This window comes from Thermobia domestica, chromosome 16 (genome assembly GCF_964235325.1).
Source record: "Thermobia domestica chromosome 16, izTheDome1.hap1.1, whole genome shotgun sequence".
In the NCBI taxonomy this organism is placed as follows: Eukaryota; Metazoa; Arthropoda; class Insecta; order Zygentoma; family Lepismatidae; genus Thermobia; species Thermobia domestica.
In genome coordinates, this window is record NC_137469.1 from 35364656 (window position 1) to 35383628 (window position 18973).

An 18973-nucleotide genomic window follows, 5' to 3' on the forward strand; every position below is an offset into this window, starting at 1 on the left:
AGTCTATATATAAAACATACCATAAAAACCTTAATATAGAATCTGAATTTGTTTATTACAGAATTAGTGGATATCTACGATCTGTGGCATAGATAGATGTAGCTACCTTGCTCCCAATTATTAGCAAATTGCTAAAACATGACACGTTCAATTATGCCTTACACTACACTTGTTATCTATCTCTTACGATCTTACCTCTAAAGCTTTTAACATTGGCACACTCTCTATCAAGGACTCGTACATCTTCCTCTTCTTGAAAGCACTCTTTAACAGGATGCGACGAAACGTCTGTCTATCCATGGCCCACAACGAGCCATCGGTTACAGCTTGAATCGTAGCAGCACGAGGCATATTATACATAAGAGCAAGTTCTCCGAAACTGCCAGTATTATCATATTTATGTACTTGTTTGGGTGGTGCACCAGGCTCGGTTGTGACAAAAGTATGATAGACACCACTGGAATGAATAGACAATAATAAAATAAATATAAAGAAATTCAATTAAATTCATAACAGTTTCTCAGTATATACCATACGTAGTTCGTCTCAACAAAATATACAAAATCTTGAACAATTTACAATTATTACAGATTTTACTAAAAATATGGCTCACCAGAATTGCTAATCACAAACGATTTACCTTTGTAAAGGATGTAGCCTCTGGCATTAATTAGAAGAATATTAACTAATAACGTTTGCCTTGATCTCAAATTTTAGTGATTTACTCACTTCGTTTCAGTGTTCTCTGGCATTTTCTTCGGTGACATCTAAAAACTGCTAAACTGAACGTATTGTTAAGAACAGTTATCTGAAATTTCGTTACTATTTTACTCTCAGAAAGGATCAAGATATAATACTAGCGATAAACATTATCACCACTGTACAATTCCCGTTCTTCCAAAAGAAAGAAAGAAAAAAGAGAGGTTATCCACTAATTTCTCAGGAGAGTTCCACAGGAAAGTAAGAACTTTAACAATGCATCCAATTTAGCAATTTATTTATTTCTTTAACAATCATCAGATACAGCTCAGAGGCAATTTTATACTGGATATTAACACAACAATAACAATGGAAAGGATTTGGAAAGGTATAGGCCAGAGTCTTTTTAGTAGGTATCATCTCCGCATTTGCCTGGTAGGACTGAGGAAAACCCTAGTCAGGATGCTCGGCAGCGGGAATCGAACCCATGACCTCCGAAATACGAAGCCAACGCTCTACCACTTAAGCTACTTCGCTCGGTATAAACGGCAATGTTTAGACGTCACCGAACGATGTGTCACAGAACGCTGGAACACTGAAACCGTATGCGTATCACTAAAATTCCAGATACAAGGTAAGATTGTTCTTATTTAAATTATGTATCCTATAGCATCTATCAATAAATATAGAATAATATTAAGTATAAAAAATCTACAATCAAGCCTAGTTATTTAGTTCTTTTCAGGAGTGGTCAATCTTTTTAGGTCGGAGGACTACTCTTCATTTCAGAAATCACTGGCGGTCTACTGATTTGTCCAATAGTCCACTAGAGGGAATCATAAAAGAAGGACAGTGATTGATAGAAACAGTACGACACAGTCCAGTGCTGACTACTACTCACGACTTGCCGGTCGAGTAGTAGACCGTGATTGACATGTTGGCCACCCTTGTTGTATGTGATACTCTGATTCGCATTCAAAGTCTTTATTTCAATTTCCTAACGTCCAGTCTAACTTATCCTTATCTTCCATATATTTTCAGGAAAATCAATTAGAAGAGCACGGACTAATAAAAATGTGTTTTGGTTCATTTTTATTCGTCTACTTAGTTCAATGAATAAGCAGTAATACATACACATTTCTCTAGGACAGCCTCCCTGTGAATTACAAGGCTAGTAAACGGAATTTCGGTTCCGGATCCAATTTTCGATTGGAGCTAATGCGGTTCAGATCCCACGAACGGTTCCGAAATTTTTAAATACAAAACAATAATAGATTTCTGATGTCTCTCTTGGTTCAAGCACTTAAAATGGGAAGCTTTTTATTTTCTTTCTTTCTTTCTTTTTTGATGTGGGTTCTCAGTCTAATTTTGCAACGAATATAGTTGTCGGGGCTTCGAGGGTTCGGAAAAGCTCAAAAGAACTCAATCTCGTTGTATAGAATATTATGAAAATTGCTGATAACGCTAAGCATCCCTATTGAATAACGCCAATATTCATTGGATATTGAGGTCGTAAACGTTTCTAATTACTAAACGCATTTCTAGGTCAACCAAATTCATTTTATTACGATCTGATGAGATAATTGAAAGCTTTACTTTCGTGCTGAGTCAGCGTTGATCATTTCCTTGTGCGTGAGTTGATTCTCAGAAAATAAAAGAGAAAAGATAACTTTTAAAAAATACACAGAAAACAAACAACTTTGATCCATATGCTAGCGTTCTAGATTGATTCTCTTGCACTGTCTCCTTGTTGGAATTAATTGTTTATTGAAAAGTGCTTCCTTTTCAATATTCTGAATTTCGTCTAAGAGGTTCCATCAAATTTACAAATTACCGACTTTCAATAGCATGCAAAGTCACGCATTTTATTGTGGTCAGTTACTTAATTTGGACACTACAGGGTGTTTTTCTAATACACACTCAACATCTTACTAACAGGCCTAACCACCTTTCGTAGTAATAATATGCCATGATTCTTGCCTTAAGCCTGGAAGTGGCCTTAGTCACCAAAGATTCTTCTGAAGAAAGCGATAAAATAAAATTTCCAGGACTTCTGTTAGAATTAGAGGCTTAAGCACTGGGACAACTGAAGGTCTCTGTTGAATTCTTATTGCCCATTACAGTCGGTACATATTTTAACGCTGTATTAAAACGCGGAACCTCACAATTTGTACAGGTGTACGTCACGTCACCTAGTAAATATATAAACAAAAACGACACATCTTACAGGGATGGAAATATTACTTACATGGGTTAATGTATTACTGATGGACTCTGAAACAGATCTTCAGCAGGCCAAGAAATACAAGGAATAAAACGATCTTAGAAAAGATAGGTAACAACAATTTTGAACGGATTTGACACACGAAAGAATTCAATGACGGACTGTGTTTCTGTGACAATCAACCTTCGACTTTCTTAAATCAAGTTACTTGTTAAATTCCTTCTCCATTTTTCTATGTAATAGCATAAAGAATTACAATCGAAAACAAATGACACTCGTTCAACACCAACTTCAGAATGATCTCTCAACACCAGCGGAATTTCAATCTCCATATTCTAATATTCTCAACTTATTCCTAATTCAAAATTAGGTCTTCATAATTTAGATATAATTAATTCAGTATCTATAAAAGGAAAAGTTCTATTACCTCTCAACTACATAGAAGTTATCTCCATCATCTCCCTGTTTGATAACATAATCTCCTGCTTGAACTTTTCTTTCGAACATGGCATCAAGAACATCTTGCATTTGCTCCTATAAGAAATAAAGTTTCAAGATAATTACTACATATACAACATATAGGAAAGACATGCACCAATATGAAACTTAACTCATTCATCATTTACATACATATAAATGAATTATACGATAATTTAAATCTGAGTTTTACGTCCCATGGTTATGCCGGCTAGGCTAAAGAGGACGGTGATGAGAAATGAATGAAATGGTGGAATAAAGAAAGTGAGAGGAAACGAGAGATTCCCGAAGAAACCCACGCACAGAAGTTCACTTGGCGGGGGCTACCATTGAGCCACCGCCCCCATACATACAATAAATTGTGAATGAGTATGAATGTATTCGGAGACCTAACGTTCGGATGAAATTCTAATAAGAGGTACTCTATAAACTGCTTGCCAGAAATTACTTTTAAAACACTAATGAAATAAACTATGTTGTAAGCGCTTTTGCTGCTACTTTATCAGACGTAGGGAAGTAGTAGAAAGAAAATAAATATCGAAGAAAGAAACGTGATTGAGAAAATGGAGTTACTTTTCACTTCCTCCTCCTCCCTGTGTAATGAACATCAGCGAAAGTGCTTACAACAGGGTTTTAACTTTGTTTTCTGATTAGCTAACTTCAATACGTAATTTGTTTCCCATGCCCCCTTTGAAATTCCTTTGATATACAGTGGGTCCACGGTTCACGAATTCTTCTCTTCGAAAGTAAGTTTTGTGAATAACTTTTCCCTAGACTTACAAACGGGGTACGAGCGTACTCACACATACGCACGTTTACCGTACATATTGTTTGTTCGAACGCTGGGTTTAAAAACTTTTTTTCTTCTTTTTACACTAGCCCTCATTTTGACTTATATTGAGAAGTGTAAGCAATAACAGCAGTAGGAAGCCTGAGGGAATTGCTGCTGAAATTTCTTTAAATCGATTTCTTGTAGGCACATCTACGAAGTGACAAACTAACAATAAAAGGGCGCACAGGAAGAGACAGGAAAAAAAAGAGAGAAAGAAAAGTCAAGAGTAGTCCACTGCTTTAATGGAAGGGATTCTCCTCAGCCTCTCATTCTACGCCATTCAACTGTGCCAACAATAATTGACAACCACGATAAGAGTAAGGTTCAGTATTGTTTATTTAATTTAGTGTTACTTGTTTGTCTATATTATGGATAATTTTATTTCATTCTATAGTCTTCATCAAATAAAACATTTAAAAAGGTTAAAAAAAAAAAAATTGCAGCAGCATGTACCTGTGGCTAGAATGAATCAATTATTTACAATAATTTCAATGGGAGAAATTATTTTGGTATGCGAACAGCGTTACGGAAGGTTTAAGTTAGTAAACCCCAGAGACCACTGTACATCGAAATGGTGTTAGTTCAATTTAAGTTAAAAACACTTATCCGAAGAAACGGGAGGCAGGTGTACGTTGATAAGAAGTTATTTTTTTATTTTTATTTATTTTTAATTTTTTTATTTTTTATTTTATTTTATTTTATTTTTTCGTCGAAGGTGGCACCCATACTCTTAAGAATTAAGCATAGGAAAGAAACAAAACTGAATGCTCAAAATATGTTGATGTATTTTACGCAAAAAATATTTGTCCATCATTAGAGAAAAAAATTAAAGAAATATATACATACTGTACGGTAGGTAAACCACGAATGGGCAAATTGGAAAAATCACTGCATATGACAAGGTAAAAATACTGGTAATTGTCAGGAGGACAATATAAGTATACCAATACAGAAAGATGATTTTGCAAGACAGATATATGGATAGTGTCAAGCGAATCAATCTTATGAAGGTCTACCTAACGGTCTTCTTAATAGAAGAACCCACCACATACATTAAGAATTTGTTATAATTTTGTATAAACTTTATAAACACGGCACTGTCTGATATTATATGAATCTTTTGTATCAAGCCAGAAAAAACATTGTACAAAGTTGCCATTTGTACAAAGTTACGACAATTGCTTTCATATTCTATTTAAATACAAGGATTGCCCAAGTGAAAAGGAAACTTTAACTGTAGCAGTGGTGTACTAATAGAAGTGGGAACGCGCGTTCGATGCGTGATGGACTTCTCTAAAACACACATGGCCAAGAGGACCTTCGACCTGTTGAAAACACTTCGATGGGAAGTACACAAACATCCTCTGTACAGCCCCGATATCTCTCCATGTGACCCCACACTTTCAGCCTTTTTAGAAAGTTACTGAAATCTCAATGATTCATTTGTGACAAGAAGATCCAGAACACTGTAGAACAATGGATTCCTCAGGAACTAGGAGTTTCTATACTGAAGTCGTACATCCTTTCTTACGCGCTGGAATCAATGAACTAATTTCAATGGCAGAAATGTGTAGGTGTCATTTTACAGATTAACTGTACCTCATATTTCTGTAGATATAACAGTAGCCTCCTTTCAATCTGGGCAAACCTTCTACCTTTTAATATGATTTTACTACTTTGCCTTCTTGCCCTAAAGGTATGCAGCGATTTATTGCTCGAAATATTTGAACATGTTTCCTTGTACGATATTACGGCAATTTAATACAGTAAATCTTCAATTTTTAAGATGTAAGTTATTAACGAACTTACCTATAAACAAACATCTTATAATACTGCAAACAGTGACCGCCGTTTTTGTTAATGTGTTACTTGGACTGCAATATAATGTTCTTTTAACCTTATAAGAAATATAATTCTACTACTCGTTCTTATACAACACTACCTATACGCAATAGTGATTTTATCAATTCAGAGTAAATTACGTATAAAATCAAGAACGAATAATTATGGTGATGAATAATTTTATTTGTCCATGTGAGACATTTAAATACCATTTCAGCATACTACGAAAGTGCTAAGAAAAAAAATGTTGGTAAAAGTATTAACAAAATTAGCACAGAATCTTGGTATTAATATCTTTGTCTCACTACTAGGAAGTTTTCTTGAAGTTCTTCTATTATCTTTTTTTTAAATTTGCTATTAAGAACAACCTATAATATCTATTAAAACTAGAACAGGGAACAAATAATACAAAGCATTAGAATAAGCTTACATTTGTGTATATACTTACAGGATCCAAAGCTCTAAACAGAAGAATATTCTTCACACTCTCAGCTAACCTCTTTCTCTGTTCGTCTGTCTTAGGGAAACAAACCTAGAAAAGACAGAAAGATAGTCTTGTTTAATTTGGTCAAACTACATTTTACATAAATTTTTAAAACTATAGCTGATGTTCCCATCACAAATCTCGAACATTAGTCAAATTTAATACAATCGAACACAAGTAACTTTAAAGCCACAGATATTACTTATTTTCCATTTCGTCAAGATACCGTGTTTACATCGTACCAATAATACCCACCTCACCTTCATTCATACTTACTGAACTTTTATTATTTTCAGATACATACAAACGTTTAAAAAAAACTGCTCAAACATCATTTAGTGGATCTTCTACACCTGTCACACGACTCGAATTTTCTTACAATTTGTTCGAAAAGGAGGAAAAAGCAGCTGTGCATGTCTCGTTAAGATCATTCCAAATTCAACTGATGTAGTTAACAGGCTCTTTTCAAAGGAAGATAGTAGAAGTCGAATCTCGAACCTTCCGAACACCTAACTTCAATACTCATGTACAGTAGTGGGCATTACAAGCGTACGGGGGGATACTGCCCTCTGTCCCTTGCAATATAGTCCTTTAATCCTAAGCCCTGTCTACCAAGTAAAAGTTCACTTCTCTTACACGTCTTTCATGAATGTGACGAAAAGTAAACAATATTAAATATGATATTGCTTAACACAATCCTTTTTTCTTTCTTTCTTGAAGGAAAATTGCTTACTATAATAAATTAAAAGTTTCCTTTTATTTCTTATTTTATTTATTTTTGCGTGGATTGCTTTGTTATTATTATTATTGATATTTCGTCCATTTTTCTTGCAGTCACGACAAGAAACGGAGCGAAATACCACGAATAACAAAAAAGTTGACGCAATAAGAAAGGTTTCTTTTTTCTTCTTCTAATTTCATTATATATACAATTTTAGATATTATTGAGATGAAAAAAGAAACTGGTTGGAACATTGGCTAAGAAGGAACTATATCATTGCTAGAGAGTATGGTACCTGGAAAGAGAGGGGACCAGGCGAAGGAGGCCACAATTGATGAAGGATATCAAAATAGAAAAATCGTACGTGAAGACGAAGAGTATGGAAGCTTCTCTGTTGCGACAAGTGATCTGCCAATAATGGCACAATACGTATGATGATGATGATGATGGTACAAATTGCGGAAAACATCAGATCGGTAACATTTTATGAAGAACTACTATTTCAAGGCTCACAAACTTGTAGATATAATGTCACTTATCGGTGTTAAAATCTTTTAGTTACTTCTTAAACTTTCAACAATGATATCTGCAGTTACAATTAAAGTTTCTTAATTCTGACATATCGAAATTTAATATTTCCATATAACAATGAATAATGTTTATTGTTTTGTCTATTTATTCCCCTTTTGTGTTGGTACATTTTGTATAGAACAACAGATAGTTATAAGAAAATCAGAATTTCTTTTTTATTAAATTAATAATAAACATAATCTTACCGTAACAAATCAAAACTCTATAATTATCTAAATCAATTTCGATATTATTTGAGTTTTACGTCCCACGCTTATGCCGGCTAGGCTAAAGGAGACGGTAATTATGAGAAATGCTGGAATGAAGAAAATGGGAGGAAACGGGAGAACTCCGAGGAAACCCATGCACACGGTGTTCATCCACCACAAAGTTCACTTGGCGCGAGCGGGGATCGAACCAGGGACAACAAGCACCAGAGATCGATATTCGTTATCACTAGGAATCCATCCATTTTATTGAGGATATCTGAGGAACTGTGTAAGTAAGTTCCTACAGCAGAAAAATAATGTGCTTACTTAGACAATTAAAATTGTGGTTTATTGATGTAAAATAATGTTTATTATTTTAAAATAATATAAAATAAGATGCTAGATTATATTAAAGTTGTATTTATAGTATTCTAAGCGGAAGGTACGTAGCATTACCACAATTTCCCCTCTTTACAATGGCAAATAGCATCTCCCTTCCTTCACTTTGATACAAAACTGCCGCTACTGTTCATATATTTTAAATATAGATAGTAACACATCATAAATATTGGAGTATATCATCGCCGCACCTCGAAAAACCGCTATGTGACATTTTTGTCGAAAACGAGTTATGCTGTGCAAATAAACCTGAAAGCTATCAGGCAGTGTCCCTTATAATGTGATAAGTGAATATTCAATTTTGTCACAACAATGAAAAAATAATAGATTGAAATTAAAGGCTTCAGGTTCTCATAACGTACGTATTGATTAATGTATACAAATCCTCTATGTGCTTATAAAGGCGCAAAAGGTAAACCGACATGTGCTACGTAAACACAAAAGTAGTAATATTATATTGTTGAAGCAAGCTATAACAACGTCCAGTGCATAATATACGCAGAACTAATTTTATTATATTTTCCAAGTGTTTCAATGTATATTTGGCAAAATTTTAAGTTTGGAATGTTTCTTGCTTCTCCTGAAAAGTTGTGGTGTCAACACATAGCGGTTCTTCGAGGCGCAGCGACAATATTAAGATTTCGTCGTCCAATGTATATAAAATGAAGGAACGTAATACTTTCAAAGCGATATATTAGATAGTATAATTAATGCGGAGTTGTGAATTTGAGAGAAAGAAAGAAGAAAAAAAAACTATTTCATGAAAATGAGACGGTCCGGAGAGTAAAATAGATAACTTTTTAAAAACTTATTTTACAATCTACTGACAATAAATGTTAAAACGCTAGAAATATATATGTAAATATATTACAAAACTCACTGCCCTGCTTAAAAGTAACTTCTATTCGGAACTTGGTTTATTTAACGAGTTTCAAATGGAAATTGCGAGACCAATTTACACTAGAATACTTGATAATTAACATCATAAAAAAAATCTCAGCCTTCGCTTATAGAAAAGAATCAGCCCTGTATTTGCCTCGTGGAACCGTAACATCTAAAAGTTGCTAAACTACACACAAGTTAAGGATCCACTGAGAGAAAAGCAGATGAACTCATTTTTCAAAACTGTAACAAAATTTTGATCCTTGGAAACGTGTGTTGTACAGTTTATAGGATTATCATTTATTTTAATTCTTTATCCTTCCTGTGAGTAAAAAATGGAATGCAACCCCAGACGATTGTTATCAATTTTCACAACTGAAATCAAACCGGCCTCTTGGAGAAAGTATGACTGTACAGTTTAAATGCTGACTACTAAAGTTAAATCTTTGTCAAGCCTGCATGTGAAAAGCTAAATTAATTTCTAGACATCTGTAATTAACGTTTTGTTGACTGCAGAATTGATATACAGAAATATGTGACATGTAATTTTAGTTTAACGTCTCATGAATATGCCATTCAGGCTAAAAAAGACAGATGATTAATGAAAGTGCATGATAGTGAAAATTAAATTGTTTCTGTTCTCCCACCACAAGTCAAACTCGGGACCAGCGGGAAAGGCTTCAGAAATCAGTGAAGAGCACAAAGTTAACATGAAATTTATATTTTACAGATGACATCGATGTGCTGATTAATAATAATAATAATAATAATAATAATAATAATAATAATAACAAAATAAAAACATCTCCGCAATGCGCTAGTTTTTATGCTGCAGATATATGTGTCTAGGAACTTTTAGATATCATCTGTGGAAGTTTCAGAGAGCACTGAAACCGTCTGAGTGAAACAGACAAATTCATAATAGAAGGTAGGATTGTTCAAATTTGAGTTATGTACCCTATAGCATCAATCAAGTCATTATTCAAGAGTAATACCTTTGTTCCCTCTTCTTCCTCATCTTCTTCTGGATCATATGTCTCTGCAAACACAGATTTTCTTCTAGTTGTAAATCGAGCAACAGGAGGTTCTGAAAGTACGAAAGAAAATATCATGTAAGATTTTTGTGTCCGTGTGTGTATTACAAGTACTGTAATTAAATTACAATGCCATAGCACACAAGATCTACGTTTATAAGAGCATACGAAAAGATAGATCCGAAACAGAATCAAATACAGCACCTATCTATCATACTGTAACGTCAATAGCTGTACGGCTCTACCCAGCTTAATTATTCTGGCAACAACTAATGTTACAATAGTTGCTAATATATACAGTAACTAAAGTTCATTAGGTAAAGACTTCCCATCAGTATTTTTCCACTTCTTGACTATGCAGGAAACTTCTCTAATACATGTTATTTGAATATTTTTTTTTCTTCCCTACACATCTTCGTGTTATCGAATGTGTGCTGTAAACGCAAGTTCTGAATTGAATGTGTGCTGTAAACGCAAGTTCTGAATCAAGTAATTCTCGGACAATAATCGGTATTTGTGAGTTAACTGTAATATAATGGTCGTGTTAAAAAGTAGTTACAAATGACAAAAAGCTGCATCAACATAGCTAAGTTTCTTAACACACTGCAAGTACTCTTTTATGATAAGGTGAAGAGTGAAATGATTATAAAATCCTGAGAAAAGCGTCGTGAATTTCATAGAGAGTAATCAGATTTATATTCGTGAACCTCTACAACTATTATCCCCTGTCTCAAAATACAGCAATTACCACACCAACGCTTTTGAGTCTAACCAAACCAGGTTTTATCAGTAACCTTTCAAAGTTACTTGGAAACAAATATCAAGTTGTCTAAAAAGTATTGTCCTTTTGGATGTCAAAATAGAGAATGTATTTATTGTTATATGAAACTAACATTAAGAAAGCACATATGTATCATTTTGTTCGATAACCTGCCATTTTCCCGCCAATACCATAATCTCGCCGTCATAGAATTTCTATGATTTCTGGTCCAAAAAAATTGTGACACTTGGTTTCACAAGTCTATTCTGAAACAAACTTAACTCTATTCAGGAAGTTCTGCAGGGACCGAAACAAATAATAGCCTGACAATGCCAAGTTCGGGCTATACGGTAGATGCAGTAAAACCACCCAGCCAAGTTCTCTCAATTACTGACGGTCGTTCAAAATGTATGCGGTCTGGCGTTGTAAGCGTCGAATATGACATTCTTTTTGTTCCCCAGTTCCGGCTGTTTCTTTTGAATTGCTAAATGCTCACGCTAATTGTAGACAGTACAGATCCGAGTCTATCGTTCTGTCCGGCGGCAGTAAATCGTGATGAAGATGTCCTTCCAATCCCACCAAACGTACAACATAATCTTTCTGGGCATCAGTGTGGGCACTTCCACAAACTATGGAGCTTCTCGTTTCAACGACGATATTTTTCGAATATCACTGTCATCGGTTATCCAATTTTAATCATTTTTAAATAATTGCTTCAGAAATGGCTCGAGTTCATTACGTTTCAGGGATTCGCAGATAGAAATTATCCAATTTTCTGTGGCTGGTCGCCCAGTGCGAGAAGCATCTTAAACAGCGACATTTCCAGAACGAAACGGACTCAACCATCTTTTGACTGTTGCTTTTGATAACGTATCTTGCTCATAAACTGGACAAATTTTTCACAGGCCTGCGTCTTTATCGAAATAAAATTGTAAAATGTAGCACGGTATTGCGGGAATTTCACTAATCTTCACCGCGCAATACCTTATGTTTGATTATGAGAATTCAAACACTTTTTGAGAGCTTCCACGTGGCTAAGCGGTTAGCGTACGCACCTTTGGCGTGGGAGACCTGGGTTCAATTCGCGGCGGGAACTCATGTTGTTCGGATTCCACGTTAATCAGTAGGTCCCGTCGCATATAGTCTCGCTGCTGAAAGGGACGCTAAACTCAAAATCCAAGGCAATGCTTTTTGAATATCTTCAATTGTCACCTGTCAAATGACGTTACGCCTGACCCGTTATGACTCATATACCCTGCGATATCGGACGATAACGATGACATCATCACGCGCGCAAAAGGCTCAATACTTTTTAGCCAACCTAACATATCCCTTATTCGTAAGATTTCAATTTTTTAAAACTTTCTCTGCGTACAAATTACAAAAAGATAATTCGGAATCTAACGTACCACGATTATATTCTTTAGGCTGAAGGAGACGGATGATTAATGACAGTGAATGATTATGAAGAAATTGGTGGAATAAAATATGAGAGGACCTCGAAAAAAAAAAAAAAAACATACGAACACAATATCGTCCACCTAAACTCGCACAGTCTGGGGTCGAAACAAGGACCTATCGCACTATAGGGGAGCGCTCTCGCATTGAGCCACTATGGTTTCCAGAAAGGGGCTTAGGTGTATCTACCATGGTAACATTCCATTTAATATAAATAAAGGGATGAACGATAAATCTATCAGACCAAAGACTGAACTCAAAATATCTAATTACGCAAAAGTCTACATGTTTTATTATGAACAACAATCAACCTTTTTTTAGTTTACTCATTATTATTATCCAATTTTATCGAGAAGTGTTTAGTACTCACTTTAATCTACGTTCATTCAACTAATGTCTTACCAGAGACAGTTATTAACTACCTAATGTGTACATGATCTTTTATTGCATTGTTTCTGGTTTTTGCATTAAATAACACGAGAATATAGAGTGTGATAATTACTCTGTTACACGAGGAAAATGTACGTTAAAAACTACAAGGAGCGCTGATACTAACAAAAAGTCGACAGAAACCTTCAAAAGTTGTCCCTCAAGAGTTTATTTAATTAAAGAACTATTTTGAATAATTCACTTCCTATCAATTTCCCACACTTCTCCGGAACAAATCAATCGAAATAATGATCTTTACATTAATGTCCCATTAGTAGTAACATTAAAAAAACTGCAATTCTGATGATCAATTGCACTACTAAATACCAGTACATAAATCTTTAGAATCTACAGTTAATCTTGTACAATATAAGTAAAAATGAGATCTTTAACGTCTCAAGTTATACCTAAAGGTACGCTAAAGTACGTCAAAGGTAAGATGATTAATATCTTATGACACGCTTGGTGAAACAAAAATGTAAAAAGAAAGAAAGAAATTGAGAAAACTATCGAATGAAATGTTGTCCACCAATATAATCCTCTTAATGTTCTTAGTCACATCAAAATTAGAGCACTGTTATTTGGAGTAACAAAATGTAACAAAGTTATGTCCTCACTGAGGAAACTTGCAGAAGGATGTACAAAATCCTTTTCGCAGCTCTCATTTATCAAAAGGTTCGATGTAAATAGGCGTGGATATAATCTCTCTTTACTGAAGTTTATTGCAATAAATGTTAAATACTTTCATGAAATAGTACGAACACTTTAGAGTAATACAGATTCTTTTACGTAATTTCTCGTTGACAGAAAATACGTCCCTAGAATATCTGACACGAAAAAACACCTTGTGTAAAGATACTCTAAGACATACGATAAAACTCAAACAGATAGCTCATTCAACGTTGATAATAGTGTAGAATACATATGTTTTTTCTTTACGCCTATATGTATTACATATACACAGAAATACACTCGAATAATACTAGAGTAGAATAATAATATAAACATTAGCGGAAAAGTCCCCACATTAATTTTAAGTGTTACACATTTGGTAAGAAAAAGCATTTTATAGCTGTACACTCACATGCAAATTTCATCGCAATATTAAAATATCATGGTACACTGATTAACTGAGAAAGCACAGGCAAGTTTAACTCTAAGCAGAACATAAACCTAAACGATATTGTAAATGACCATCCACACACACATATTATATATATATAACATTCGGTACAGAACATGCAATATATTATACTTTTAATATATCTAAGCATGCCTTCCAAGGATAAGACGATCCTGCAAGACAAGAATACTGAAAATCACTTAATCCTTTCTGGGGAGTTATATACATGTATCAAAATTGTTTCACATATTCCCTAATTCGAAGTTTAGATACATATCAAACGATAATTATGCCTGTTGTGCTGTACAGTTGCGAAACATGGTCGCTTACTTTCAGGGAAGAACGCAAAGTTCAGAATAAAATCCTGAGGCGAATATTCGGCCCCAAGTGGGGAATGGCGGAAACTACATAACGAGGAACTGCCTAATTTATACCATTTATCTCACATTTTAGGGTCATTAGGCTCAGGATGGAAGAAAGAAGAAACGCTATCAAAATGTTAACTGAAAACCCAATCGGAAAAAAGACCTGCTGCAGATGAGAGGATAATATTAAGATGATTCTCGCAGAAAAATAATACAAAATAACTGGATTCAGTGCAGAAATCAATGGAGAGCTTTTGTGAATGCGGCATTTAACCTCCGGGTTCCACATGCTGTAGAGTTAGTTCACACGATCCGTACTAGTGTTAAGTCAACTTCAAAATCCACACTTTTAACGTATCACACTTTTGATGCGAAGCTGTGTCGAATTTCAGAACATAGTTCAAGTAATTTGAAGGAAAACTGAGATGAAGGTACTTGACTCATGCTCAGAAAGTTAGAAGTTCAATTTCCAATACGAGTCACTCTGAGACGAAACCTGGTTGATGATTTCCAGTAATGTTATAAGCCTAGTAATTTACTTCACAGGTCCTACTACATACGAAAGGTGGAATGACGTAAGTACTATTTCAGAAACATGCACAAAAACCATTTGCCTTTTTTCAAATCACACTTTTGTAACTGTGAATGTATTGAAGAAAATTATGGTACGTTGTCCAAAATACACGCGATGTATTCACAAGCAAGCAAGATAGGGGATATTATTACACTGACTTCACAACAACACAGACTTATGATACTGTTATCAGATTCACCAGAAATCCAGTCCACTCCAAAATGTAATTCCTGCAAGAGAAGAATTATTCTGGATTCCAAATCTTGGTCCAATTACATCCAACAATTTATCACTCATTTAACGAAACACACAAAAAGTATGCAATAATTACGTCAGTAATGAAAATTAACATGCCTTTGGTGCGCATACTCCAGGATCTGATTCCCGGTTGGAGAGTAATGAAATTAAGCTCATTACGCTAGTTCGGATTCCACCTAAAACTGTAGACCTACTCTCATACAGCCTCGGTGCTGAAGAGGAACTAAACTTTAACAGAAAATGAACACGTTCACCACAACACACGAGAAACCACGAATACATGTGTGTGGAAATGTTTTCACCCTAAGGTATCCACTGTAGGCAATGTTTTAAAACAGCAGAAGAAGCAATGTTACCATGGAAATCTTCGGTACAAATCGTTGCCATCGCGCCTGAGCCTATTTGTTCACTGTTCGATAAAACCAAGTGAACTGAAGCGAAAGGCTGTTAACTAGTACCTTGTATGCTCGTCACGATTCAGGACGAAACCCCCAGCTACGATACAATTAAGCTATTGTGTGACTGAAATGAATAATTCTTATTATGAAGTACAAGGGGTTCGTGAGAAGCAAAGCAGTAAGCGCAATCCCGGGTTTAATCCTTATAATATACGATGTCCATCAGCTTTCACAGTATACACGTGGAACACAAAGAATAAGTTTACCAAGACGAATACTCTTACCTCTTAGTTGCACACAAATGCTTAATTTAGAATTGGAAGTGTAAATCCATAAATCTAATGACAGTTTGAGATCATGTGATTGCAAGAATGTGCCTTGACCTAAGAATCTGATACATGACAAATAACTTCTATAAAATAAGATTAATACAGCAATCAGATTAGATGCTACATTTTCTGGACAGGCTCAAACGTTATGTTGATTTTCCAGATTATGAAACACCTATTCTCTTCAGATTTGAGAGAAGAAGTCCCTTAATATAGCTATCTTTATTTCACTCAATTTCTTTCCGAAGCCTCTTCCCCCTCCAGAAATCAATACACACCTTAATTTATGGTAAGCCCCGAATTTTCGAAGTTTTATAAGAAGACTCCAATTCAGTAATTTCAAGCGTGAGCTTCCCCATTCCTTTTTCTCTTCTTTTATGTATACCTACTTCCAATTACAGTCTAGAGTTTACGGGAGAAATTCTCAGCTGTACGGTCATTAGTGATATTGGTGTTTTACTTACCGTACAACTATTAAACACAATCAATTGATCACTACACAAATTAAGGACGTAAAGCAACAGAGAAAAAAAGTAACCCACTTTAAGTGGAAATCCCAGTAATTCGTTATTCCTAAGTTATCGCAATGTAATTAGTGGAAAGATTTAGTTGCAACTGGGCAAAGTATTTTAACAAGATAAAAGCAGGTCTTTTCCTAGAAGAGGAATTGTAAAGATTTATATGAGTATAGTGTAAAGATATTTCCAAGATGGTTACTTGCTTTCTGTATAAATTCCACTCTACAGAAAAAAAAAAAAAGTCAATTTCTGACACGACAGGTCTGAATCTGTACTAATTGAATCTTTCGTTCCACCGAAGAAGAACGAAAACCATTCTATTATGTTAAGCTTTTTATTTTTTTTTATGATCATTTTCAGGACGATAGACTTAATAAGTATGTTTAACTGCAAACTACTGCTTGGATTATACAAAGGGTAAGTCAAGTCGTTCATCCACAAAATATAGAGATACCGAATCATGAGGTTTCTCAAACCGAATCGATTCAGAAGTAAGCGCGAATAATACATACCACTTCGTAACAGCTTTATTAGGTGATGTTCAGAGAGCCCTAGCCACTCACTTGCTTTTAGAGACTAACAGTGGATAAATACTTAATTATCAGGTATTTAAATTTTCTACAGGAATTTTCAAAAATTTTCTGCAGAAGAAACACTTGTGATTGTTAAAAATACGCTTTACGCGAGGTTAAAAAAAAAAAAAAAAAAAGTCAAACTTATTTATGCGAGTCGTCCGTGCATTCAAGATATCTACACATAGCAGGCATGTTTTTATACTTTTCTGTTGGCAACTTTTCTGGACAGACGCGGCAAATTTTCTGCGATCACATCGCACATCACGGCATGTTCTGGCACGAGGCTAGGCATATATATATTAAGATTGATATTTGTTCGAGCATCACTATTTTGTGCTATAGTCTCTTGCATTGTTTTTTTTTTTTTTTTTTTTTTTTTTTTTGTGTGTGTGTGTGTGTGTGTGAAAAATGCACAAAATTTACACTTCATTCCTGTACAATGACAGCTCTAAACAACGTGTATTTTCTAGTCCCTGCCATTAGGAGATCCCATGAAATAGTCCAGTGGATTACACACAAGGACCGAGAAAAGAAACATCGATTTCAATGTATTCGTATTCTGTTGTCTTTATATTTCCCCATTAAAGCGATAACGAACTATACCTTCTACATATACCCCGTAGTCCTTGAAATAGTGTCTGCTACTCAGCAACTGTGGTACAATTAAGTACATTACCTTTATCATTTTAATCCACCTGGAAAACATTATAGCCACGAAGGGCCATGGCAGACCAAATGACTTTTAACTAGGTAATGTACGGTCAGCACACGACCCTCCAAAGCTGTTACTTTTTACTTTCCAGGACAAAGCTTAACTACGACAATGGACCTTAAGAACAGTTCTTAAGCCATGGAGAGACAGGGTGTCATTTCTAACAAAGTTGTAAAAAGGTCAAAAATAAACGCTCTATTTGATGCGATTTTTATCGATGTTCTGAAAACATACTAGTCGTTCTTCGTATGACACCATATCAACTTGTTTAAATCAAAATTAAAACAGTTACGACTTCGTAGGTGAGAAATTTTCATGATTTCAGTTGTCAGCATTTACAAGCAGAATATTAGGAAAGGTTCAAGTACTTTTATAATATTTTGTTCTAACGTTACTAGTGAATTTAAACTGTTATAATGAACCGAACCTAACCGAAACACGCTAATGCTTGTAAAATTTGATATATTTCTAGTTGCCCCTCATGAGATTGGGAAATGATGACATTTTTCATAATGACGCACTCTAACCTGTAGCAAATGAACCACCACATATCAAACTATACGCCATCATTACCTGCAGGCAACAGACAAGAAAAATATCATTAACCACAGAGAATCTAACTTTCTAAATGACCTTGGTGGAACAATACTACAATCACAACATATCAAACAAAGATTCCTTCACACTAGAGATGATCGTTTTGCCACAGACTACGTACCCCAGAAAACATGTACTTCTGGTAACTGCACACGTAAAAGTTTAGTATAGGCTACTTAGATATTGATCTATAAGCCTTTTAGAATAATTATGAATTCAAGCATGTTTATTTTACCGAATGAATATACGTGCATAAATAAATTTAGCACAAACTAAGGAGAGATTGTAACATTGAAATCTAATTCAAAAGTAATGGAACTAAGCAATGTTTATAATAGTGCCACTATTTTCCATGCAAAAGATAATTAACATCTACTTATTTGTATCCACTAGCTAAATGCTCCTTTCAAACTTCTAATATGGTAACACTGCCTCTACAAGTGCAAGGATAATACAAAAAAGAAAAGCATGCAAGGAATTATACAGCAAAGCAAGCCTTGTACT

The 18973-nt window shown here is 34.8% G+C and overlaps 1 protein-coding gene across 3 annotated transcripts in view; it reads right to left on the reverse strand.

The window, feature by feature from the left end:
• Pka-R2 (cAMP-dependent protein kinase type II regulatory subunit) overlaps positions 1-18973 on the reverse strand; it is a 145837-nt gene that overhangs the window by 23587 nt on the left and 103277 nt on the right. For all 3 annotated transcript variants that reach the window (XM_081742299.1, XM_081742297.1, XM_081742298.1), the window contains exons 2-5: positions 10335-10426; positions 6523-6606; positions 3351-3457; positions 196-457 (exon numbers count right to left, since the gene is read on the reverse strand). In XM_081742299.1, the coding sequence (XP_081598425.1) occupies positions 196-457; positions 3351-3457; positions 6523-6606; positions 10335-10426 (545 nt within the window). The remainder of the gene's footprint in view (positions 1-195; positions 458-3350; positions 3458-6522; positions 6607-10334; positions 10427-18973) is intronic.